This window comes from Rhineura floridana, chromosome 3 (assembly GCF_030035675.1).
Source record: "Rhineura floridana isolate rRhiFlo1 chromosome 3, rRhiFlo1.hap2, whole genome shotgun sequence".
Taxonomy (NCBI): domain Eukaryota; kingdom Metazoa; phylum Chordata; class Lepidosauria; order Squamata; family Rhineuridae; genus Rhineura; species Rhineura floridana.
The window spans coordinates 15814153-15835635 of record NC_084482.1 but is presented as its reverse complement, the minus strand read 5'-3'; the positions used below and the strand labels follow the sequence as shown (position 1 = coordinate 15835635).

Here is a 21483-nt window from a genome sequence, read left to right as displayed (position 1 = left end):
TTGTCCTTTTCTATTTCTATACAATTACCATTGTAATAGTTCTCTTTGTCCCTACATACTAGTTGTTGTATTGTTGCATTTAGGGTTCTGACCATGTCTCTGTCTCCTCTTGGTTTTGCTTTCCTTCTTTCCATTTTAAGAGTTTCTTCAGTCATCCGTTGAGGTCTTTCTCTCTTTTTAACTAGAGGTATTGTCTTTTTGCATTCTTCCCTGATCATGTCTCTGACTTCACTCCATAGTTCTGGTTCTCTGTCAACTAAGTTTAAAGCCTCAAACCTGTTCCTTCTTTGATCTTTGATGTTTTGGTGTGTGATCTTCTGGGATGTTATTTAAATTGTATTTTGCCATTATGACTGCTTTGTTCTTCTTCTTTTGCTTTACTCTGATTTTCGATACAACCAGTTCATGATTTGTACCACAGTCTGCTCCTGGTCTTGTTTTTGCAGAAAGTATGCAGCTTCTCCATCTTCTGCTACCAGTTACATAATCAATTTGATTCCTATATTGACCATTTGGTGGTGTCCACGTGTATAGTCTTTTCGGTCGCTCAAAATGTGTTTGCAAGAAGCAAATTATTGGCTTTACAGAATTCAATAAGTCTCTCTCCTGCTTCATTTCTATCTCCTAAGCCCCATTTCCCCACAATTTCTAGTTCTTCTCTGTTCCCTACTTTTGCATTCCAGTCCCCCTTGATTATCAAGACATCTTGTTTTGGTGTATGACTAATTTCTTCCTGTAGTTCTGCGTAAAATCTCTCCAATTCTTCTTCTGTGTTTACCATTGGAGTGTAGACTTGGATGATGGTTAGGTGAATAGGTTCCCCGTTAAATCTCATTGATATAACTCGCTCAGACCTTGCGTTATAGCTCCTAATTGCTTTTGCTACATCACTTTTCACTATTAAAACAACCCCGTTTCTTCTTAATTTCTCATTTCCTGCACAAAATATTTTGTAGTTGCCTGATTGAAAATGTCCCATTCCAGTTCATTTTAATTCACTCACACCAAGTATTGTAATGTTGATACGTTCCATTTCTAGCTTGACAATTTCTAACTTTCCCTGTTCATGCTTCTCACATTCCATGTTCCTATTGTGTAAATCGTACAACTCTGGACTTTCGCATCTGTGCGCATCAGCCTCTGGGCTTCCTTTTGGCTTTGACCCAGTTGCGTCATTAGTCACAGCGCTACTAGTACTTGTCCTTTGTTCTTTCCCAGTAGCTCGTTGAGTGCCTTCTGACCTGGGGGTTTCATCTTCCAGCACTATCTTGTGTTGCATTTTGGATACTCTGTTCGTAGGGTTTTTGTGGTAAGAGGTATTCAGAGGTGGTTTACCGTTGCCTTCCTCTGAGTTTGGATGCATCTTAGTCTGGTGTCTCTGATGCATCTTAGCCTGTTGGTCTAGACCTCTGATGGCATTGCTTCTTCAACACTCTCAAATCCCCTCACCATGTTAAGGTGTGCATCCTAGAGTGGGAATGCAGTTCTACAGTCAAGTAATGTGTACAAAAATTAGAGGAGTTCGCGGCCCCCAGTTCCTCTCCCAGAGGTACAATTCTCAGAGTTCCCTGGGAAGAGGGATTGATGGTTAAACTACTCTGGGAATTGTCGCTCTGGGAGGGGAACTGGAGATCTTCTAATAACTCTCAGCACCCTTAATAAACTGCAATTCCCAGGATTCTTTGAGGGAAGCCATGACTGTTAAAGTGGTATAATACTGTTTTAAATGTATAGTGCAGATGTGTTCTGCATCTTCAAAGAAGCAGGCACCTGGTTTAGGACATCAGCAAGAAGCCAGACTGGAGGAAGTTCTAGAAACCTTAACAGGATATTCCATATAGCAGACGCAGAACCTGTGGTCCTCCAGATGTCATTGGACTCCAGTTCCCATCAGCTGCAGCAAGTATGGCCAGTGGTCAGGTATGATGGAAGCTGTAGGTGTAGTCCAATGATGACTGGAGGACCACAGGGTCCCCAGACCTGCCGATTAACCAGTTGTAGAATTGAGTGTCAGAAGTAATGAAACTGACGTTCAATAAGCCAAACAGATACAGTTAATTGGTGGATCAACTCCAGAATTAAGTTGTAAATTGGGTTCCCACCAGAGAATACTAGCACACACGGGGGGAGGAACAAAATAGACTTTCTATTTTGCATGATGAGATCAGGGTGGTTTTTTTTGTCATTGTGATTCAGATAGTTTTGGATGCAACTAGCCACACTTCTTGTTTTCATGGGGGAAGAATGGGCTTGAAGCACTGTGATCCTAGCTGCTTAGAAGTTTTTCTGGAAGTTTGGAGAAATTTTCATGCTGTCAGGAATTTGTAATATCTAATGAGTAATGTGTTATCCACTCCCACAGCTGGGATGTTGACACTGATTCTCAGACCTATGAGTAAACCAAAATCATACGCACCCTGGGTTGCCTCTAGGTGCCTCCAGACTGTCAGTATTATGTAGGAGGGATCCAAGCACGTACCAGAAATCTAGGTTTGCACAATTACAGTAGATGAAAGTGCTCCAGAGGAAGCAAGATAAGGGCAGAGGCCGTTCAAAGCTTACGTGCCAAGCCAGAAATCCAGAAGAGACGTCAGTGACGGTCCGGGTCTAGTTTGTCGAGGGATCAGTCCAAGTCAAGGTTCAGGGAATAGGAAGACACACAGTGGTCACGCCTGACGTTGTAGTCAGCAACAAGCTGAACCCAAGGTTTGACTTTTAAGGAGCAGGTTTGTCAGCAGGTGTGAGCCATCAGCGTTTTGGCCTTAAGTGGACAGTCCTGCCCCTCTTCTGCCTGACCTTCTGTTGTCTACATTCTGCAGGTGAGGGGGGAGTTCACTGGCTGCGTCTGGCTGAAGGGCTTCAGCTGTGTCTGGGGCACTCTGCAGCTGAGGGGGAGAAGGAGCTGGGTTCTCAGGAGTTTCCTCCATTTCTCCTTCTGGGTCTGCTGCTGTTACTCCCGAGTCATCCTCGTCTGATGAGTCCTCTGACGGGGCCATGACAGAGTATGGAATGAACAAAACAATTAACAGGAAGACATGTAAACATCCCACTAGCAAATCAGGGTGAATGCAGGGCACATGCTCATTGTCATATAACCACCCTGTAAACGAATTGGAACAAATACTCAATAAAGTCGGGCCATAGTCTACACTCTGCATAAATTTTGTGCAAGTTAATCAGGATGAATGCTGAATAAACAGGAGGAGCTCACTTGGAGAAATAAGAACTGCTGAATATTCCATTTAAAGCCGTCAGGCGCACACCCTGGGTTGTTCAGGGATTGTGGGTGGTATTCAGTGCTAATTCTACTCAGAGTAGACCTGCTCAGACTAGACATGACTTAGGCTGCAATCCAATATACACTTACCTGGGAGTAAGTCCCATTGAACTCAATAGAGCTTCTGAGTAGACATATTGGCGTGCAGCCTAACTTAGGTTCATTCATTTCAGTGGGTCTATTCTGAGTAGTACTTAACTGAATGCAACCCTTTAAACTGGCAAATCATCTTGCCTTTGACTGTGGCAAGCCCACCCAACGTGGGAACTCTGCTTTTTCTAGGGGCTCAGTGTTCTTCCCTTCTTGCCTTTAGTAAGTACTTTAAAAACATAAAGTACTTTGCCATCCAGGAGCTGGTACATATCTTTTTTTTGGGGGGGGGTGTCCTGTTCTCTGTATCTCTTTAAAAAGTATTTTAAAATAATAAAACCATATGCAAATTTTTTCAGAGAGATAGCTGGCTTAGTCTATTGCAACAAGTGCAATGGAGAGTTTTGTGGCGCCTTGAAGACTGGCTAACAGATTTATTGTAGCATCAGGTTTTGTAGACTAGGGCACACTTCATCAGAGACATAAAGTGTTATACAGGTACATAGCAGGGCTGTGGAGTCGGTATGCCAAACCTTCGACTCCAACTCCTCTATTCTTCTACTGTCCGACTCTGACTCCACCCAAAATTGCTTCCAACTCCACAGCCCTGGAAAGGGCTGTAAATGTCTTTTTAAATTGGAAGCTCTCATAGGAGCATTTTTATCGCTGCCTGAATATGCACTGATCTTGGCATCACAGGACTTGTCTTCATCTTGGTCCTGTGTCATACACCGACACACAAAATGTTTTCCATCTTGAGTTATGGTGAAATGCTCAGCTACAGCTGACTTCATGGGAAGCTTCTTTGACATTTTGAATTTATATTTTTAAAAATTTGTCAATCAAAATTTATTTTGAAGCCGGAGTGGGTACATTTCTACCGACTCCGACTCCACCCAAAATTGCTTCCGACTCCACGACTCCGACTCCACAGCCCTGGTACATAGTATACACATAACTATAGCAAATGGTAAACAGTGAGGCCAAATGCCTGTTGACATGTAATACAATTGTCTCGCAATTCTGTAGAAACTTTTAAAGCTTAAATGTATGCATGATAAGCACAGTGAGCATTCACAATAGCAGTAAGAGGAGAAAACACATATTACTCTGTAGAACAAATATTGTGTAAGTTGCAGGACTCCTAGATGTTGTCCCAGTTCGCATGTAGCCCTGAGCCAAACCATAACTTAGTGCGAACATACGAGTGTGCAGGCTTTTGGAGAGGCGGGTGTGTCTACTTTGCTCCCTTTGTTGTCCTCCTCCTGCTGCAAGCTAAGCCATAGTTTGGCTTAACATAAAGTATGAACTGAGCCATTGTTGCACTCCTTCTCCCCACTTCTCTTAGCAGTGAGAAGATCCATGGTGGCTGCTACTCAAGATACTTTTCTAATGGCTAGGGATGGGATCCATTGACTAGTGCCACTTCAAAAGCATTCCATCAATCTTATGGGCAGTATTGATTCAAGTTCATTCTTTGTCGTCTCTCCATTACTTTTACCGGTCCAATTTTTTCCTCCCCCAAAATCAATATTACTAGTGATAATTTGAAAGGAATTAGCAATATTTTGAAAGGAAAGCAGCTTTGCATCCTCCTCCTCCCCTGCCGTCGTAGGTTATTATAGGTTTGGCTTGCTTCCTCTCTGCTTGGCTTATTCGACTGTGTGGGGGGGTAGCAGACGGAGATGTACTGCAGTGCTGTGTTGTGAGTAAAATCAATAAAAGAACAATATATTCCAGGGAATATTCAAGGGGGAAATACAGTGACGGGAAAGCCGCTGAAGTTTGGATCAAAAAGGATTCCTCTGCAAAGATGGAGAATACGTGGGCCATTGAAAAATCCAGTGCTAAATCCGAATTCAGCAGAATTCTCGCCAGTGCCTACTGATGGCATTGTTTTGTTTTCAAATCTATAGCAGAATATAAGTGAAGGTGCTTCTGCCAAGGCATCAGAGAGAGGATGTCTCTCTCTCTCTCTCTCTCTCTCTCTCTCTCTCTCTCTCTCTCTCTCACACACACACACACACACACACACACACACACACACACACACTCACTCACTCACTCACTCACTCACTCACTCACTCACTCACTCTGTCCCTTAGCTGTGGGGGAAGGACTAATCTGTTGGTTTTGGATTTTCTCTGTTTTACATTTTTCATGATTTAAGTTCAGATCTTATACTTAATATTTCTGCCTCGAATTTGCGTGTTTTTTAATCCCGATGACAGTTCATTGTCATTTTAGTACTCATTTCTCCTAATCACGTTTTTGTATGCAATTTTGCCTCAGACATTTTGGCAAGCAATTTTCCATAATTTAATGCATTTGTGTATGTTATTTTCATTAATATATACATTTTTATGCATACTTTCCCCTATGCATTTTTGTATGCATAATTTGGTTGGAGAACTGCATTGCAAAATGCAAACCCATCCTTACCTGTCAGGAAATCATCTCCAAACTATTAGCTCCTGTAGATGAGATATCAATTGACCATTCTGGGTTATGAACCAGCAAACTACCTAACAAAAGGAACAGTCACTTAGCAGCCCATAATGTGTCATGCTGTTCTGGGCAGCTAAAGATATTTTGGTACCTGGAATGGGGAAAAAAATCCATGTTGAGTGGCCTTCCCCTGCCAGTACATTAATGTAGGCTACAGTCCCACCAGAAAGCTTCCTTATGCAAGCCACGTTGCAATGGGTGAGATGTGAGCAACCAAATAAAATTCATGGCTGTACAAATATTTGAAGAGGAGATCTCCACCATTCAAGCTCAATGCTCTGGGTGCCATAATGACGTAATATAAAAGCATTCTTAGTATACAGAATAGTTTCCTCCTGAGCTGCCTTCTTGATGCATGGACATTTTGTGCGTGTGTGTGTGTATGGGTTTGTGTCATGGTAACTCTCAAAACACCCGTGCGTGAAACAGAGACCCAGTTGGAGGAGGTGGAGCATTAGTGAGTGGGTTATAAATAAGTTTAGTGTAAATGCTTTGGAAAAGCTTTCTAAAAATAACTAGAAAGCAGGCCAAATGTTCAAGTCTACTTGGGCTTATTTGCTTAACTCTCTAGGGATGGTTTGTTTCTTGGGAAACGAGTGGAAAGGCACGTACATAAGATAATTTTAACACAAAACATAACGTTACAATGTGTTCTCAGGTCATGAGCTACTGTGAAGTGCTACATGGCTACATTTTCTATTCATGCTTATGAAGTGTAGCAGTTCAGATGCAATGCATATTTACCATGTGGCAGCTTTCCACGGTGTACATTTAAATCAGATGCTAAGTGGATCCTCTCTGGGCCAAACTCAGTGTTAGAAGGAGATGCAATAACAAGTCTCCCGGTGGGTATTCTAAAGTTGAAAAAACAGCTATGAAAGTCTGTCAGATTGAGCAGAAGATCTCGGGGGGGGCATGGTTAGAGTGGCTATGTGCCCTACTTTGCAGAGGACAGCCTGTTATTTTGAAGGACTGTCCTCTGTTTAACAGTGTTCTCTGTCTGAGTGCCTCACAGTTCAAGTTTGGCTTAAAGATAAGAAAGCTTTAAGAGGTTGGGCAGAAGCCTTGAAGTGGCCCATCAAGAGTGCTGCAGCACCTGATCAGCAGACTGAGCAGCCGCACAAGTCACCTGGTGCCTTCCCCACTATGGTGAGATAGATTGTATGTCTCTTTAAATCACAGTCATTATTTCTGAATTTGCATTTATACATATAAATTTATACATGCATGAATTTTATGCATATTTGTCTCCTCTTTAGTTCTCTTTTTAGGTGATGCAAATTCTCTTTTTTTGACAATGAATAACTGGTGGCCCTAGGAAGGGTGGGGGAGAAGGAGGGAGACGGGAGCTGCATGACCCTTTCCCTTCCAGTGGTTTGTCCTCTCAGCCCTCCCGCCACCTCAGTTCCCATAACTAAGCTGCCTGAATTATCAGGCAAAGAGAGGAAAGGGATTTTCCTGTTCCTCCTCCTGCACTAGATCAGAAATCCAGAGAACTGTGGCAATGGTGATTCACCCATAATAGGTTGACTTATTTATGAGAGTTATTTATAAACCAGCAACTCACAGGAAAATATCATAGTGATGTATAACATCACAAAATTGAAACATGATAACATGCATGATAAAATGATACAGAAAATGGGTTTCCTGGATAGTTATATGTGCCTGGTGGAGAGGAGGTTCATCTTCAGTTTTAATGCCGGGATGGGTGGGTGGGTGGGAAGTGGAGAAGTTTACCTGCACTATAGAAATCCTACTCAACGTGAAATGTCAAGGCATTCTATTTTTTCAGGAGGCCTCTGGAGACCTTTTGATTTTTCTACCACAAAGCATTCAGTTCCCCACCCCCTAGAACTGTTTCTGGAATTCTTAATCCGCTTTGTCTTCCTGACTGAGTCCTGGAGTGCTTTCTCAGGTTGGGCCTCACTACACCTAGCCTGCATTTGGTGCTGTTGTTTCTCATGCAGACTCTCTTCAAAAGCTGCTGCCTCTCTGATGCCTAGCAACCGTGTATATATGGGCGAGTAGAATGCTGTGGATAACCTGACTTCTTGGCTCGGAAAGAGTAAATCCTAGATTGTTCTGGGATTGGAGAACTGTTGCTTGTTTTTCCTCAGTCCTTTATCCCATGTACAGACTGTACATCTAACATTCCATTTGCATTAACTATTAATCTTCCGGAGTGTTGCGTCCTCTGATTTTTTGGCTGAACTATGGTTAGTCCTGGATCCCTTCCCCTGCTTAGAGTTTCTAGGGCATGGGTTCTCAACAAGGGGGGAATTCCCCCCCGGGGAGGAATTTTAGGGTTCCGGGGGGGAATTGGGACCACTATTCAGCAAAGTGTGATGTCCTGTAGATTATGTACAATCTGTAAAATTGTAGTTTGTTTTTAATTTAATCTGCGACATTCAATAAAGTTTATTGAATGTCACAGATTAAAATCAATTCTTGAACATGCAGCATTATTTTCATTTGCAAAATTAAATTATTATTTAAAGACCAGAAAGTGCTCCAAGAAATTCTGTTATAATATAAACTTAGAAATTTTTCTCTCACGAGAAACACTACCATCACTCGCGAAACGTCAACACACTATGAGAGACTATCTTGGGAAGGGGGGAATTATATTCTGAACAATGGTGAAAGGGGGGAATGGAGCAAAAAAGGTTGAGAACCACTGTTCTAGGGGGACAAAGCTGGAGGTTTGAGAGAGATGTGAAACTCATTCTGCTCTGGGATGATAAGGAGGACCTTTTTTTGGAGGACCTTTTTTTTTTTTTTACGCCAACAGGCAAGGTTGGGCGATAGGTTCATAGGAGGATGGTGGGGCAGGAAAGACCATTGCTGCATCCTCTTTTGGTGGTACAGATCTGTTAAATCTCCAGATTATAACCTGACAACCCTTGGTTTTCTTCTTGTTTGTATTGGAAAGAGCTACTCTATTCTCCCTAGACAAGTAGAGGCAATTAGAGAGAAATAGTTCAGCCAGGGATTACTGAATTTTTTGGTTGGGTGCCTTTCAAAGGATTGTCTGTGCTCGTTTCTTAGAGCTACAGCGTGCATCCATTTTACTACAGTAAATTTGTTATTACTAGTTAATATACATTTGCCATTTATGAAGGAGTCTGAATCGGAGTCGGAGTCGGTACATTTCTACCAACTCTGACTCCACCCAAAATTGCTCCCGACTCTGACTCCACGACTCCGACTCCACAGCCCTGATTACAAGACTGATTTTTAAAATCATTCAGAGAGGTCAAAAAATGGCTCCCATTACAAGGGTTGTAGTGAATGTGTACTGAAGTTTAAATGGCCCCACCCATAGCAGTTAGGTCACACCCACCAGTGTAGAGATGACATAGCAGGATGCACAAATAGAAAAAGCACAACACTCCCAATTAATGTTTGTGGGTATGTGTGATGGTACTCACTGGTATGGAGTACTGGCACAGCGACCATTTTGTGCTAGCACCCACAACACTTTTATCAAGGTATCAATACCAGCACCTCAGTTTTTTTAACCAAAACAAGCACTTTTCCCAATAGTGTGAAACATTAATTGCAATGCCACTTGCTGTTTACAACTGAAAAGCAATGATTGGGTAGTGCTAAGAGACACCCGTCTGGAAGAGCTCTGGATGAAAAACTATCTGAAACTTTCAGATACAGTTGAAAACCTGCTGTTTGCATGCATGCAGAAGTTTTATTATTTTCAATCTGAGTTGCAGAAGAACTCCTGGGCAAGTGTTACAAGCTGGACAGATTTATTTTCCCAACTAGGAAACATACAGATGGTGATATCATTAGTGAGGAGTTGCTGTGCCTCAATACAACTTCCCTTGGAAAGACTTTGCTTATGCCGTATTCGTAAACTGACCCATTTTAACATGGCCAGTCACCTTTTTGTAATAACAGTCCTTTTCCCGAGGTGATTACAACATAATTAAATTAAATTTAATTAAATGCACTGATACCATGAGACAGAAATAAACTAAAGGAACTTAGATTTGTAAAAACAGCTTAGTTATAGTGGAGCAGAAAGCTAGCCAAGAGTTTTCTAATCCTCTTGTATTATGTGAAGCACCCTGCACATAAATGGTGCTAGAGGTTAATAAAACTGCAAGAAGAAGGTCTTCACTGGCTACCTGTAAGGAAGGGCTCAGGCAGGTCTCTGTGGGGAAGGCATCCCACAGGGTAGGTGCTGTTGAAGCAATGGGTCTAGCCTGTGCCCTCCTTAACAACCAGTAGATGGGTTGCCTTTGCTGCCATTCTGAGGAGCTTGCTTCCAAGAGCAACTTACCAGATCTCCTCTCATTTTATCCATCAGAACTGTTGGGTTTTTTATAAAATATATTTATTTATACCAGAAGGCGTTGCAGTGAGCTGGCAATTTAGGAGTAGTTTGCAAAGAGTATCTTATTATAAGGGAAGGACCCCACAGCTCAGCGGCAGAGCACATCCCTTCCATGGAGGAGGCTTGATGTTCAATCTGTGCATTTCCAGTGAAAGAGAATTAGGTACAAAGTGATGGGAAAGATCTTTCTCTTCCTGAAACCCTGGGGAGCTTAAGAGTAGAGACAGTACTGAGATGGATGGACAAATAGCCTGACCTGGTAAAAGGCAGCCTCTACCGTTGCCATTGTCCATGTAAACATTGTCATAGATGGTGTCATTTTGGGGATGATGTTGGTGAAAGAGCAGTAAACAAGACACTCCCAGATTGGCCAATGAGTGCTATAATTTCCTCTTTTGGGTGTATTACAGCAAACATCTTCTGTTTTTGTCACTGTAGATGACTGATTTCAAGATGTCCCTGTGGAGCCTTGTCTCCGAAATGCCTCCAGAGCAGTTCAGTGGCCTCTTTGAAGAATTTCCTCGTAGCCTGCGATGCCTTCTGGGGGATTGGTTAGAAAACCAGCCTTGGTAAGTCTATATGTTCCAAAATGGTAGCTCTGCCTTCTCCACACTTAATTCCCAGCCCTGCTGTTCATCCTTGACAATATCCGGTTTCTTTCATCTCATGCAGTACAACTGTTCTTAGTACACACAATATAGTGAAAGCATGTCCTTGTACAGCTTCCCGCTGTTTCCCTATTTGGAGGTTTATTACCAACTCTGGAAAAATCCCCTTGGAAAAGATGCTGCAGTGTGATGTCATCCCTGCACCATCACCGCATTTCAGGTCTAACACAGTCTACCCTCTTGATGTTGGACTCCAACTTCCATTGGCCCCAACCAGCATAGCCAATGGTCAGGGATGGTGGGAGTTGCTGTCTGTTTCTGGAGGGCACCAGGTTTAACGGATCTACAGCTGCTTCTCTAGACCTGTCCCTTTCTCAGTCCTGTTTCCCACGTTGGCTAGCAGACTTGGCTGCAATGCTATACATGCTTACCTAGGAGCAGGTTCCTTTGAACTAAATGGGGTATACTTTTTGGGGGGAGTGGGGACATTTTTTCATTGATTTTTCAGAACAAATACAGCTAAAATAAAGCAACTGCAAATGGAACAACAAAGTGGAGTACTGACATTTCAAAAAACATGCATCATAGAATCATAGAATCATAGAGTTGGAAGGGGCCTTGTAGGCCATCGAGTCCAACCCCCTGCTCACAGCAGGAAATCCACAGCTAGAGCATCTCCCGCAGATAGCTGTCCAGCCTCTGCTTGAAGACATCCAGTGAAGGGGATCCCACCACCTCCCTAGGCAGTCGGTTCCATTGCCGAACCGCCCTTACTGTCAAGAAGTTCCTTCTAATGTCCAATCTGAATTTACGCTCCTGCAACTTAAAACCATTAGACCTAGTCCTACCCTCTGGGGCAGCAGAGAACAAATCTGTACCCTCCTCTATGTGACAGCCCTTCAGGTACTTAAAGAGTGCAATCACATCACCCCTCAGCCTTCTCTTCACCAGACTGAACATGCCAAGTTCCTTCAACCTTTCCTCATAAGACTTGTTCTCCATACCGGCTATCATCCTCGTCGCCCCCTTCTGGACCCGCTCTAACTTGTCTATATCTTTCTTAAAATGAGGCGCCCAGAACTGAATGCAGTATTCCAGATGAGGCCTGACTAATGCAGAATATAGTAGGACTATTACTTCCCTCGACCTGGAAACTATAGCTTTGTTTATGCAGCCCAAATCCGCGTTTGCCTTTTTTGCCGCAGCATCACACTGCTGGGTCATGTTCAACTTGCGATCCACTACAATTCCAAGGTCCTTCTCACACGCACTACTGCTAAGCCGGGTATTGCCCATCCTGTACCCGTTCATTTTGTTTTTGTGGCCTAAATGCAGAATCCTGCATTTGTCTTTATTGAATGTCATTTTATTAATTTCAGCCCAATTTTCTAGTCTATCCAGGTCCCTTTGGATTTTATTCCTGTCTTCCATTGTGTTAGCTATCCCTCCCAGTTTCGTATCATCCGCAAACTTCATAAGGCTTCCCTCCACCCCATCGTCTAAGTCATTGATAAAAATGTTGAAGAGTATGGGCCCCAGGACAGAACCCTGTGGCACTCCACTCGAGACCTCCTTCCAGTCCGAAGCAGCGCCACTGACGACCACTCTTTGAGTACGGTTTTCCAACCAGTTGTGAATCCACCTGACAGTATTTCCATGTAGTCCCCATTTGATGAGTTTGCTAATCAAAAGGTCGTGGGGGACTTTGTCAAACGCTTTGCTGAAATCTAGATAGATGACATCTACAGCATTTCCACCATCTACTAAGCTAGTGACCCAATCAAAAAAAGAGATGAGATTAGTTTGACAGGATTTTTTCTTGACAAACCCATGCTGGCTCCTTCTAATCATAATATTGTCATCTAGATAGTTGCCAATGGACTCTTTTATTATCCATTCTAATATCTTTCCTGGTATTGAAGTCAGACTGACCGGCCTGTAATTCCCCGGATCTTCTTTTTTACCCTTTTTAAAGAGCGGGACGACGTTTGCCCGTCTCCAATCCTCTGGCACCTCTCCCGTTCTCCAGGATTTCTCAAAGATGATGGCAAGAGGTTCCGAGAGTACATCCGCTAGTTCCTTCAATACTCTGGGATGCAGTTCATCAGGCCCTGGAGATTTGAACTCATTTAGGTTAACTGGGTATTTCCTGACTATCTCCTTATCAATCTCGAACTGCAGTCCCGACCCCTTACTGAGATTGCTACCGATGCAAGGTTGCACACTGTTCCCTTTTTGGGAGAAAACGGAGGCAAAATAGGTGTTGAGCAGTTCTGCCTTTTCCTTGTTATCTGTCAACATTTTGCCATCCTCATTGAGCAGCAGTCCCACTGTTTCCTTGGTCTTTCTCTTGCTTTGAACATATCTGAAAAAACCCTTTTTGTTGTTCCTCGCTTCCCTCGCCAGCCTCAGCTCATTTTGGTTTTTAGCTTTCCTTACGCTATTCCTGCAAGCCGGAGCCACTCGTCGGTACTCTTCCTTGGTGATGCGTCCTTCCTTCCATTCTTTATACATGCTCTTTTTTACTTTTACCTCCTCCACCAGTCTTCCGTGTAGCCACATTGGCTTTTTCCGATGTCTTCCGTTTTTCTTCCTCTTTGGAATTGTTTGCGATTGCGCTTTTTGTAATACGTTCTTCATGAACTCCCATGCGTCTTGGGCTCCTTTTTTCTTTAGTCTATCTAGCCACGGGATTCTACCCATCATTTCCCTGAGCTTGCTAAAATTGGCTTTCCTGAAATCCAAGGTCCGTGTTTGACTATATTCTCCTTTGGCTTTCCCCTGAATCACGAATTCCAGCATTACGTGGTCACTTTCCCCCAAGGTACCGACCGCTTTAATTCCCGTGACCAATTCGTCCGTGTTAGTTAAGATCAGGTCCAGGATTGCCGATTCCCTTGTTCCTTCTTCTACTTTTTGAAAGAGGAAATGATCAGCAAGGCCCATCAGGAATTTGTTGGAGGCTTTGTGCTTTGCAGAGTTTGTCTCCCAGCAGATATCCGGGTAGTTGAAGTCCCCCATCCCTACTACTTCTTGCCTCCTTGAGATTTCAGAGATTTGTTTGAGAAAGGCCTCATCTACCACCTCTTCCTGGCCAGGGGGTCTGTAGTAGACATCTACTACCATGTCGGTTTTATTTGTTTCTCCATTTATTTTTACCCAAATGGTCATCAAGGTCACATTCCTGTAGATGCAAAAGCGCTCATTTTACTCCCCTGTTGTACATCATCTCCCTTTCCCCATAGGTGGGCCATTACGTATGTAACCTCTCCACGCTGATAACACGTGAAGATGGAGGCAGACACAACAAGATATTCCTATTTACATAACTGACAAAGGGAAACCACACTTTTCAAACTGGTCATTTTTCAGTGGGGTTTACTTCTGAGTAGACCTGTATAGGACCGCATTCTTAATGGTCTGTAGCCTGAGTTATAAGAGAGCTACCCTTTGCCTAGCACCTGCCTGTGTAGTTTATGCCTCTGGAAAAAAACTCCTCATGGCTTAGAAAAATGGTGCCCATTCGATGATGTGCTGGCTTGGACAAGACTGATCAGTTTTATGGAATTTTGAAAGGGAGGGGTAGATGGGTTTGGCTGTTTGTGTAATAAACTACAACACTTAATTTTCTCTCTCTCTCTCTCCAACGCCCCCCCGCAATCCTGATTTCCTCAGGGAATTCATCAACAGCTCAGACTCCTTCTGTGCTATTTTCAGTGACAGGCTGCTGTCTGCCATGGTGGAGAAGCTACAAGACCTGGCCAAGAAAAACTGCCAGGCTGGCCCGATTCTTCAGCTCATTGCCAGCATTGAGGTATGTAGGAAACTGTTGTCCGTTGAACAGGACGTGGGGGTCAGCACAACTTCTTCTGTTGTGCCTCTGAGCACAGATTTTATCCTGTTACGTTAACTCTCCATCTCTTTTGTGGAGAACACAGCAGATGGCTATACTGGGACACCTCATGAAGGTGTTTAAAAGAAAAAGGAAAGAGGCTGCAGGGTTTAACTTGGGCCCTACTCTTTGGTAATTCAGAGACACTGCTATGGCAATGGTTTAAGGACTGGGGTTCCCCCTACTCAGGGTGACTCCAAAAGATTACTCACAGAGAGAGTACACCTTGGCCTGGCCCTCCCCTCGCAACCTCAGGGAGGAGTGTGGTGAGAAAGGGAAAGCCCCCAGACCAAGATAGATAGATATATTGCAGAGCAACCATGCAATGAGATGAGTATATAAGCCTAATCTATACACGTAGTAGAATTCTGAGGTGATGGAATGGATTATACTATGTCAGACTGGAGGTGGGGGATCCCAGTTGTGAATGCTCCCCAACATTTAAAACAATCCTCTGGTGGGCTTACAAGTTGTGGTATGGATTCACTTTTGGGAGCCTGGGCAGGTACATGGCCCATCCCGCATTGTTACCTCAAGAGACACTTCCTTCATTGGCCCCACCACCCGGCGTCTCTAAGGAAGCAATGGGGAAGCTGTGGCCCTCCAGATATTGTTGGACTCCAACTCCCTTGAGCCTCAGCCAGCAGTCAGGAATGATGGGAGTTGTAGTCCAACAACATCTGGAGGGCCCCAGGCTCCTCATCCTTACCCCAGGTTGAGGGATGTGTTGCCTGCACAGCAATTTCAGTCCATTCACCTGATGGGGAAAACAATGGGATAGCCTCACAGGTGGCTTGAGGAACAAGCATTAACAATATTTGTATTCTTCCCAATAATTATAGAATAGCTATCGGAGAGAGCCACTGCAGTTGGTGGGGATTATAAAAAGAATCTTAGCAGGAGAACAAGCAGCAGTTCAACAGGTAAGAGGTTTCCCCAGAGCTGTTTTCTGCAATACAGTTGTTCTAGCCCGGATGTCTCACCCTGACTCCTAAATACCAGCAGCTTCGCGTAATAGTACCTAATGACCAGTCCGGTCCGGACACCATCAGTCTTATAACATCCCTGGGACAGCAAGTCTTTGTCTTATGTGTTCCTAAGAGCCCCTTGTGAAATCCTGGCTTCCTTGTTGCTGCCCATCCCATCCTTCGCTTCTCTGTGGCAGCCAGCTTACTCCATCTAATGGATTGGTGTTTGTGCACTGTTGTCCATCACTTCCCTACACCAGGCATGAGGAACTTGTGGTCCTCCAGATGTTGCTGGACTACACCATCCGTGACCATTGGCCATGCTGGCTGGGACTGAGGGCAGTTGGAGTTCCAACAAAATCTGGAGAGCCACAAGCTCCCGACCCAGTGTGGTTGTGTTCTGCTATTGCTATGAAGGGGCTGTAGCTCAGGGGTAGAGCAAGCTGCTTTGTATGCAGGCGGTTGCAGGTTCAATCTCTGGCATCTCCAGGTAGGGCTGGGAGAGACTCCTGCCTGAAATCCTGAAGGGCCAGTCAGTGTCAACAATACTGAGCTAGATGGACCAATGTTGTGACTCAGTGTATTGCAGCTTCCTGTGCTTCTGCTTAGGCTTTTAATGTTTCCTTCAGTCTGGCTTCTTACTGACTTCCTAAATCAGGTACCTGCTTCTCTGAAGATTCAGGAACAAGAAATTGGAAGCAGGATAGCATTTGGAATCCCATCATCATCTGGAGGGCCACAAGTTCCCCCTCCCTGCTGTAGAACCTTCCTACATCCAGGCCTGGCATGCCACACCTAAGGTTTTTGTTGCTGGAGGTGTTAGCATCATCCTCTCTACAGCACTTTATACTTATTTCCTGTGACTACCCTGGTCCATCCTTACAGCAACCATGTGTGATCTATTTATTTTACAGACAAACTGAGTAAGTCTGAGATAATGTGATTCACCTGATGCTAACTAGATAAATGCATGGGTTTGAACCTAGGCCTTCTCGGTCCACATCCAACACAATTTCCAGCAGACCAATGTGGCTCACATCTGACCATTGAATACAGCCCACATTGTTTTTTCCCCACCAGTGCCTCTGTTTCCTCTCTAATCTCTCCACAAGTGCACCTTCCTGAATTTGGTTTCATTTACTGTCACTCACAGGGCTGGGCCTTAGAGGATTCTCAGGTAAGAACCAGGAGCCAGGTCCAAAGCAGTACCAGTCGTAGATAGTGACACTGGTCAGCGGTGCATACATGACCTCCCAACAGGTGTGCCATATTGGTGCCGCTGCTGCGTTTGCATAGTGTCAATCTCCCTGCTGCCTTACTCCTCCCACTCTCCTGGCAAGCAGCAGCGACTCCAGGGAGTTCAGATAAAAGTCGCTGCCTGGCCTGCTACTATGTTTTGCTATGAACATACTTTTTTAAAAAAAGCATGCTTAAAACTGACCAGTCTTATTTTGAAGGAAAAACAGATGCAGGCCCTCCGTCTGGATCCTGCTCCTGATCTTGTTTGTGGCTCAACACTGATACCTTGCTGAAAACCCCCATCCCCATCCTTCAGCTGCTACTTGCCCCTGAAAATGCCGTTTCCTGCAAACAGCACCTTCAGAAACAAAGAACAGCTGGGGAAAAGGAGGATTTTCAGCAGGGAGCAGGCGCTGGGGGCCTGATCCATGTAGATCAAGAGCATTTTTTTGGACCAGGGCCCTGCACCAGCTTTATCAAGTACTGTAAGTTGCAGTCTGGCTTCAGACGCAGTAGCTGCTGTTGTTGTCCACTCTGAATTGGTCCCAGTCTGATCTGGAAACCTTTTATAGTCTTTCCATGTCAAGGGGAACCAGTGGATGGGCAGAGTGACCCCAGAGCCTAGCAACTCCTTCACATCACAGCGATCACTCCAACCTGCAGCCCCAGTGGTTCCATGCAGAGGAACAGCCCTTAGGGCAAAGGGTCACCTGCTGTACCTTGGCCGCCTCTCTCTCGCACCTTTCCTGTCCCCTCTGTCAGTTTCCTCCTCCACCCTGCAGCTTCACCTTCTGTCACTTTCCTCTCTGCCCCATTCTGCTCTTTCCTGCAGTCACTTAGGAAGGCAAATGTAACAGGTCACTTAGCTCTTTCTGATCTTCAAGAGGAGTAACAAAGAATGTTCATGAATGTACCCTTTAAGACAGGGATGGGGAATGTGTGGCCTTCCTGATGTGGTTGGACACCAGCTCCCATCAGCTTCAGCCAGCAAGGCCAGTGGTCAGAGAGGATGGGAGCTGGAGTCCAGCGACAACTGGGGGGGGCTACAAGTTCCCTATCTCTGCTGCCCTCCTAGTCCCTTTTCTTTTTAAAGGCTTCCAAAAGTGAGATGGAGAGCCTGTTGTTTGCTTTGAGTGGAAGCTGGAAGACTTTATTTTGGAGGGGTTGAGCAAGGGAGCTATATCAGTACTGGAACTGGTCTTATACTCTGTAACCTTTCAACTCTGTAACCTTTCAAGGGACTCTAAATATTTATCCTAGGTTGAAGGCAGATGGAACATTCTAACACAGAAGGGTTGATAGTGCTGTCAACTGTCCTCCAAACAGACAGAAGTTTCTGTCCTTCAATGAGATAAGCAAAACACAGATTTTCAACATGGTTCAATTCGAACCAGGGGAAATTGGATGTTGTGGACTTCTAGCGGCGGCTGCCTGTGACATCACCAACATGCCACTCTTCCCATCTCCAGAGCAGTTTTTCAACTGAATTTAAAATACTTGTGATTTCTTTTCTGTTTGGTCAAGTGAAGTATGCAAATAAGCTGCACTTAATTTTTTTAAAGGTAGGCAGCCCATCTGTGGTATAAAGTGTGGGGCAAGATTGAGGGCTGTCACCTTCAGCGGCATGGGAAACAATTTGCTGAACCAACATTTGACGCATTGGCACATCTGTCTGTAACATAAGTTGCAAAATGGGGCTTGCCCTCTGGGCAACCAACATGTTGTGACAGCTACAATGAAGGCGACATCTCTCTTTAACCTTACCTGTGAAATCCATGTGAGAGATGCAATGTTTTCAAGCTGGTTTATATCTTTCTTTTATATCAGGCTCCTGGCTGATTCTTTTCTGATTTCTGACCTTCCCAGAAACTGTTGCCACTGTCTTGCACTGCAGAACTGTCACTGCAGCTTCATTGCCCAATCTCCTCTTGGTCTTTAGTGTCATGAAGCCATAACTATGTAGTTATTAAAATATGTAGAAAATGGATGTAGGAAGGGCCATGTCTCACGTCTGCTTCTTGTAGTTTCAGCATGTCCCCCTCTTCATCCAACGCCAACGGGAAGAGCTGATGTTTGCATTCAATCTGCAGAAGCTGCAATACAGAGTCCAGGAGATCCAGGCACTCCAGGAGAGCTTGAATCAGATGAATGGCAGCACAAGAGGTGAGGAGGCAGAGATGCACCCTGCTGGGTGTGAAGGTACCTCGGGCTGGGTGCCTTTCTCCATCACCCCCCCCTTTGGCCACCTGTATGTCTCCCTCCCTGCTGTCGTCCTCTCACCCCTCCAGTGCCCGTGTTGGCCCAACATCTGTAAAGGTGGTGCCCAATTGGCTGAGCTCATTGCCACTCTTGGCCTGGGGTCAGAAATTACTGACATCAAAATACAGGGCACCTTCTTACTGAAGATATTAGAAGATATGGTGGGGTTTCAGAGAGCAATTCCCCTTTCCAACTGTGCTTGCTTAACCCCAAGGTCAACATCGTCATCTTTCTGGCAGAGTTGCTGCTGTTTAAACCTGGCAGTCCAGCCATCTGCTACATTAGTTGATGAAACAAGTATGAACAAAAATAATCATGGATATCAAATAATATGTTATTGTAAATGATTAAATATGGAGAGAGGATACAGGGCACAATTGCTGAGTGGTTATCATAGCTCCTAATCAGCAAATTGAGGTTTGTGTTTTTCAGAGCAGAGATTGCAGAAGAAATACCAATCTACATTTGATTTCTATAAAGTACACCTGATGTTGTTTTTTGCTGACCTGCCTAAGCCTTTCCCCCCAATAAATACATGTTTTTGAAACTTCAGAATTACTTGAAGTTTGTTCATGCACACATACCTTTCTGCTTTCACAGCAGCAAATGGATATACTCTGCCCACAAGAAAGATCACAAGAAGCTGCTGGGCAGAGCACTCCTATATGCTGGTTATGCTGGGAGAGCTGGGTGGGAAATTGAGCCAGGAGGAAAGGGAAAACACACAACTTTTTAAAATAATGCTTTTATTGCGTTTATAATGCAATACACAATGGGAAAACACACAACTGAGAGAATCCAAAAATAGCAGCCACAACCCCAGCATTCAGTACCATCACCGCCAATGCCAACCAATCAGGGGGCATGGTTGTGGCCAATGCCGACATGCCACCCACACACGGAGGGAGCCAATGAATTCAGATCAATGGAGAACGCTCTTAGGACACCTCCCTGCACCACCACACACACAGTGACACTACAGCACATACACATGTGCCCTGCCCAGTCTATGAGCTCCTGTGTCACAGACAGCAGTGACCCCACAGCTACAGGCCCTAAGGCATCACTGCATGTAGGGGTTTGAGTCCCCCTAATGCCACACACCTATTACAAGCACTGTTTTGGAGTACAACCCAAGGAAGGGGAGACTACACAACACAGCAGCCACAAAGATCCCTTTGGTAGAAGCCTGCAGAGAGGATGTGTAGCTCTCGTGGGACAAGGGTATGGGACCCACTGAGGGAGGGAAAGATTTTTTTGCCAGGCAACAAAAGGGAGGGGCCAGAAGATGCAACAAGAGGCTATCCTTGTCTGGTCTGGAGGCTCCAGCTAGTGCAAAATGCTGTGGCTAGACTGTTGATGGGGACAGATTCCTGCCAGCACATAATTCTGGTGCTTAAAAGCTTGTACCGGCTGCCCATATCAAACCAGGCCAGGTTTAAGGTTCTTCTATTAGTTTACAAGGCTCTGAACAACTTGGGTCCAGGATATTTTAAAGATCACCTGATCCTTTGTATCTCAGCCCGATCTCTGAGATCTTTGGGGGGAGTCTCTGTTTGTGGTCCCCCATGGCTCAAATGCACGGCTTGTAACAACTGGAAGCTGTGCATTCAGTGTATTGGGCCCAAGCCTGTGGAACTTCCTCTCAACTGAGATTAGACAGGCACCTTCCTTGTTGAATTTCAGGCACACGGCTAAGACGTTCTTGTTCCAGCAGACATTTTAAAGTAGTGTTTGGTTTTATGATAATTTTTTGTTGTTTCATTGTTTCATTTGTTATGGTTTGTTTTTATGTATCTTAGAAATGTGAATGATTAAGCAGGATATAATTGTCTTGAATAAAATAAATAAATCAACCACAGCAGCACACTGGCAGTGGGAGCAACATCCATTGATTCACTGCATATAGGGCATGGGGTCGGGAAGCAAGATATGCAAGTTCAAGCCCTTCCAGGGGGAAGAAAATGGTCCCACTTACTATTTGCATGTCTGGAAAAAAATAATTGAGTCATGTCGGGGAAAAGAGATGGAGCCCCCTGGATTCAAATTCACACTGCAAAAGCTACAGAGCAGTTCCCTACCTGTTCAGCCACAGCAGCAGATGGGAATCAGACTCATCATGGAGGATTTGTCTTCCTGCAGCTTCAAGGCTTAATCTTATTTGCTAGGATCATATGAGTTGCAGGGAAGAGTCATAGCCTGGTGGAACAACCCAGACCTCACATGCAGGAGGTCCAAGGTTCCAGTCCACTATACAGTCCCACACTAGAATAGGTATCGAGGGA

General features: G+C 44.5%; 1 protein-coding gene across 3 annotated transcripts in view; it reads left to right on the top strand.

The window, feature by feature from the left end:
• STAT6 (signal transducer and activator of transcription 6) overlaps positions 1-21483 on the top strand; it is an 82309-nt gene that overhangs the window by 30326 nt on the left and 30500 nt on the right. For all 3 annotated transcript variants that reach the window (XM_061614617.1, XM_061614618.1, XM_061614619.1), the window contains exons 2-5: positions 10671-10801; positions 14516-14654; positions 15575-15655; positions 18964-19102. In XM_061614617.1, the coding sequence (XP_061470601.1) occupies positions 10671-10801; positions 14516-14654; positions 15575-15655; positions 18964-19102 (490 nt within the window). The remainder of the gene's footprint in view (positions 1-10670; positions 10802-14515; positions 14655-15574; positions 15656-18963; positions 19103-21483) is intronic.